A 5,107-nucleotide genomic window follows, 5' to 3' on the forward strand; every position below is an offset into this window, starting at 1 on the left:
TTTTTTTTTTTTTTTGAGACGGAGTCTCACTCTGTCGCCCAGGCTGGCGTGCAGTGGCGCGATCTCGGCTCACTGCAAGCTCCGCCTCCCGGGTTCAGGCCATTCTCCTGCCTCAGCCTCCCGAGTAGCTGGGACTACAGGCGCCCGCCACCAAGCCCGGCTAATTTTTTGTATTTTTAGTAGAGACGGGGTTTCACCGTGTTAGCCAGGATGGTCTCGATCTTCTGATCTCGTGATCCGTCCGCCTCGGCCTCCCAAAGTGCTGGGATTACAGATTACAGGCTTGAGCCACCGTGCCCGGCCGTACTTTAGATTTTAACACACACACACACACACACACACACACACACACACACACACACACAGTGTTTTGAGTAGGGGAAGCCCACTAGCAGATAGGCTCACTAAAGCCCTGGCGCTGCCTTAGAGTGGCTCCTTAGAACGGAGCCTCGAATTTTTACGTTTTGTCATCTTCCTTTTCTGTCCCCCACATCAGTAGAAAATGGGAGCGTCCCCTCCTAGCCAGGCACCCCTTCAAGGGAATCCAAGAATGGACTCGTCCACTCCCTCCCCTCCCCCCACCACGTGAATGGGCCCTCCCCCCACCCCTCCGCCCCCCCCCAACAGTAGGGGGTCCCTTCCCGCCCATTTCGCTCTGTGCAGCAAATGGGTAGATCCCATTTGCTAGAAAGACGGCTAGATCTTCCCCGCCCACTCCCGACTCTTCAGGTAGTTCGCCCCTCCCCGTGGCCGGTGGGTGGTTTCTCTCTCCTCCCCGCCTCGGGAGCTGGATGGTCTCGCCTCTCCCTCCCCCCACCCCGTGCCCGGTGAGCGGCCTGGGAGTCCGCGGCCCGAGCGGGAAGCGCCGGGCGAGCCCACTGCGCGGCCATCGTGGGGGAAGCGAAGGTTCCTGATTCCACCTCCCTCCTAAGTGAAGGTTTCTGTCCCTGGAGGGGAGGTGGCGCCCTGTATCGGCCTTCGTCCTCTGCGGGTGTGCTATCGTTGGGACGGTCCTTTGTTGCCTTGAGGGGTAGGAGTGGGCGTGGCGGAGCCAGCTCAGTCTGGAACACTCCCGGGCCGACCCGGCTCGCTCATCCTGCAGGAGCTGCGGCGCCAAGATGAGCCGAGAGGAGAACCCAGCCAGCAAGCCCACGCCGGTGCAGGACGTACAGGGCGACGGGCGCTGGATGTCCCTGGTGGGCGTTCCCACCGGGGATATGGAGGGGTCCGGGGGGCGGGGGGTGGGGGTGGCTCAGGAGAACGGCTGGTTCGTGCCACTCTCACTACCTGATTGGGAAACAGAGCAGTTGGGGAGGCGCTGCCTAAGGGAGCAGGGCGGGGCGGGCCCAGGAGCGTGCGTGCCATTGACTCCCTCTCGCGCGCTCCCGCAGCACCATCGGTTCGTGGCTGACAGCAAAGATAAGGAACCCGAGGTCGTCTTCATCGGGGACTCCTTGGTCCAGCTAATGCACCAGTGCGAGGTGAGGGCAGTCCCTTTCTCCCTGCCCCATCCAGCCCTGTGCCCATGCTGACACATCTGGACCAGAACCCCGGCCAGGTGGGGTATTACGGGAGTACCCAGATTGGCCTTAGGCAGCCTGAGGCTACGAGAATCTTGGTGTAAGGTGCAACATTCTATTGAGAAGGAAATGTATGCCTTGGTTTTATCGGATTAGATTTGTGTATAATGTACTAAGACCTAAAATGAGGTTTTCCTACCATAGGCTTGCCTAAAGTGAGGCTCTTTCTTGTTTGCTTTAAGCAGTGCGAAGCCCTGATGGGTTTACACAAAGCTATAGTCACTTTACAGGAAGTGAAGGTCAACTCTAATGGCACTCCACAAAAAGGAGTCAATCATAATAATATCTTTACACGAAGCATGTCCAACTGTAATGGCTTTCATCAAAATAAGTTTCAACTGTAATACCGTTGGCTCAATGCATGGCTCAAGCAGACTGGATTTTCATAAAGTGAGTCTTGCTTCTGTGGGATTTGGTTTATTTTGTTTGTTGGTTGGTTGGTTGATTTTTGAGACAGGATCTTGCTCTGTCACCCAGGCTGGCTTGCAGTGGTATGATCTCTGTTCACTTCACTCTCTGCCTCCTGTGCTCAAGCGATCCTCCCACCTAAGCCTCCCGAGTAGCTGGGACTACAGGTGTCCACCACCATGCACCCGGCTAATTTTTGTAGAGATAGGGTTTTGCCCTGTTGCGCAGGTTGGTCTTGAACTCCTGGGCTCAAGCAGTCCGCCCACCTCAGCATGAGCCACAGAGCCTGGGGATTGGTTTAAAGTCAGAGACTCTAGGCCAGGTGTGGTGGCTCACACCTGTAATCCCAGCACTTTGGGAGGCCGAGGCAGACGGATGACCTGAGGTCAGGAGTTCGAGACCAGCCTGGCCAACATGGCGAAACCCTGTCTCTACTAAAAGTACAAAAATTAGCTGGGCATGGTGGCACATACCTATAGTCTCAGCTACTTGAGCGGCTGAGGCAGGAGAATCGCTAGAACCCAGGAGGCAGAGATTGCAATGAGCTGAGATCGCACTACTGCACTCCAGTCTGGGCGACAAGAGTGAAACTCCGTCTCAAAAAATAAATAGGCCGGGCGCGGTGGCTCAAGCCTGTAATCCCAGCACTTTGGGAGGCCGAGGTGGGTGGATCACGAGGTCAGGAGATCGAGACCATCCTGGCTAACACAGTGAAACCCCGTCTCTACTAAAAAATACAAAAAAAAACTAGCCGGGCGACGTGGCGGGCGCCTGTAGTCCCAGCTACTCCGGAGGCTGAGGCAGGAGAATGGCGTAAACCCAGGAGGCGGAGCTTGCAGTGAGCTGAGATCCGGCCACTGCACTCCAGCCTGGGCGACAGAGCAAGACTCCGTCCCAAAAAATAAATAAATAAATAAATAAATAAATAGGCCGGGCACCGTGGCTCATGCCTGTAATCCTAACACTTTGGGAGACCGAGGCGGGTGGATCACCTGAGGTCAGGAGTTTGAGACCAGCTTGGCCCACATAGTGAAACCCCCATCTCTACTAAAAATACAAAAAATTAGCTGGGCGTGGTGGCATACACCTATAGTCCCAGCTACTTGGGAGGCTAAGACATAAGAATCGCTTGAACTAGGGAGGCGGAGGTTGCAGTGAGCCGAGATAGTGCCACTCCAGCCTGCGTGACAGTGTAAGACTCTGTCTCAAAAATAAAATGAAAAATAAATAAATAAAAATTAATAGATTTCTATAAAGTGAAACTTCAGCCATGCTGGAGTTTTCTCCGGGTGAATTTTTTTTTTTTTTTTTTTAGTGAGAAGGAGTCTGGCTTTGTCACCCAGGCTGGAGTGCAGTGGCCGGATCTCAGCTCACTGCAAGCTCCGCCTCCCGGGTTCCCACCATTCTCCTGCCTCAGCCTCCCGAGTAGCTGGGACTACAGGCGCCGCCACCTCACCCGGCTAGTTTTTTGTATTTTTAGTAGAGACGGGGTTTCACCGTGTTAGCCAGGATGGTCTCGATCTCCTGACCTCGTGATCCGCCCGTCCCGGCCTCCCAAAGTGCTGGGATTACAGGCTTGAGCCACCGCGCCCGGCCCAGGTGAAATTTTAAGACTGCTTCCATGAAGTAAGATTCTTCCATAATAGCATTCGGTTAACACCTGGACAGAGGGGGATGGTCCGTGGGGACAGTGCCCTTGTGCCCATACCACTTCTTGCCCACAGATCTGGCGGGAGCTCTTTTCTCCTCTGCATGCACTTAACTTTGGCATCGGTGGTGACGGCACACAGCATGTACTGTGGCGGCTGGAGAATGGGGAGCTGGAACACATCCGGCCCAAGGTGAGCGGGGCTTGGGTGGGGCTCTAAAACATCTTTTGGCTGCCCCCTCATCGCTGCTTCATGTCTCTTTTTCCACAGATTGTGGTGGTCTGGGTGGGCACCAACAACCACGGACACACAGCAGAGCAGGTGACTGGTGGCATCAAGGCCATTGTGCAACTGGTGAATGAGCGGCAGCCCCAGGCCCGGGTTGTGGTGCTGGTGAGAGGCTGGGAGGGTGGGAAAGGAAGAATGGCAGTGGTCTGGGACCCCCTCAGATACAGCCACAGTTGGCACGGTTCTAGGCAACTTGACATAGAGCAGTGGCTTTCAGGCAGAATCTCACATTGGAGCTTGCTGCACCCTTCAGAGTGGCTGCGGTTGAAAACGTGCTCAGAGACCAGTTAGCGTTTTTTGCCCAGGGATGGCTTGAGACTTTGGGGGTACTGAAAAACTAAAAAACGATTGGGCACGGTGGCTTGTGCCTGTATTCCGAACACTTTGGGAGGCCAAGGTGGGAGGATAACCTGAGGTCAGGAGTTTGAGACCAGCCTGGCCAACGTGGCAAAACCCTGTCTCTCCTAAAAATAAAAAAATTAGCTGGGCCTGCTGTCATACGCCTGTAATCCCAGTTACTTGGGAGGCTAAGGCAGGAGAATCACTTGAACCTAGGAGGCAGAGGTTATAGTGAGCCAAGATCAGGCCATTGCATTCCAACCTGGGCAACAGAGCGAGACTCCATCTCAAAAACAAAAAGAAGGCCAAAGCGGGTGGATCACGAGCTCAGGAGATCGAGACCATCCTGGCTAACACAGTGAAACCCCATCTCTACTAAAAATACAAAAAACTAGCTGGGTGCAGTGGTGGGTACCTGTAGTCCCAGCTACTCAGGAGGCTGAGGCAGGAGAATGGTGTGAACCAGGGAGGCGGAGCTAGCAGTGAGTGGAGATCATGCCACTGCACTCTAGCCTGGGTGACAGAGAGAAACTCTGTCTCAAAAAAAGAAAAATTCAAACATTGTTGGGCATGGTGGCTCGTGCCTGTAATCCCAGCACTTTGAGAAGCTGAGGTGGGAGGATCGCTTGAGCCCAGGAGTTCAAGACCAGCCTGGGATGTAGCAAGACATTGTCTCTACTAAAAATTGTTAAAAATTAGCTGGGCGTGGCCAGGCGCAGTGGCTCATGCCTGTAATCCTAGAACTTTGGGAGGCCGAGGCGGGCGGATCATGAGGTCAGGAGATGAAGACCATCCTGGCTAACATGGTGAAACCCTGTCTCTACTAAAAATACAAAAAAAAAA

General features: G+C 54.3%; 1 protein-coding gene across 6 annotated transcripts in view; it reads left to right on the forward strand.

Moving 5' to 3' along the window:
• The first annotated feature begins 626 nt into the window (after positions 1 to 626).
• The window catches only part of PAFAH1B3 (platelet activating factor acetylhydrolase 1b catalytic subunit 3), a 7,349-nt gene continuing 2,868 nt past the window's right edge, over positions 627 to 5,107 (forward strand). Inside the window, exons 1-5 of one of the 6 annotated variants that reach the window (XM_023229403.1) lie at positions 627 to 729; positions 1,103 to 1,196; positions 1,392 to 1,481; positions 3,713 to 3,829; positions 3,908 to 4,030. In XM_023229403.1, coding sequence (XP_023085171.1) covers positions 1,119 to 1,196; positions 1,392 to 1,481; positions 3,713 to 3,829; positions 3,908 to 4,030 — 408 coding nt within the window. In that variant the 5' untranslated portion in view covers positions 627 to 729; positions 1,103 to 1,118. Of the gene's footprint in view, positions 992 to 1,102; positions 1,197 to 1,391; positions 1,482 to 3,712; positions 3,830 to 3,907; positions 4,031 to 5,107 lie in introns of all 6 variants that reach the window. The other 5 variants (XM_023229401.1, XM_023229400.1, XM_023229405.1 and 2 more) reach the window with 5 other exon arrangements.

This window comes from Piliocolobus tephrosceles, chromosome 21 (genome assembly GCF_002776525.5).
Source record: "Piliocolobus tephrosceles isolate RC106 chromosome 21, ASM277652v3, whole genome shotgun sequence".
NCBI classification, from domain to species: Eukaryota; Metazoa; Chordata; class Mammalia; order Primates; family Cercopithecidae; genus Piliocolobus; species Piliocolobus tephrosceles.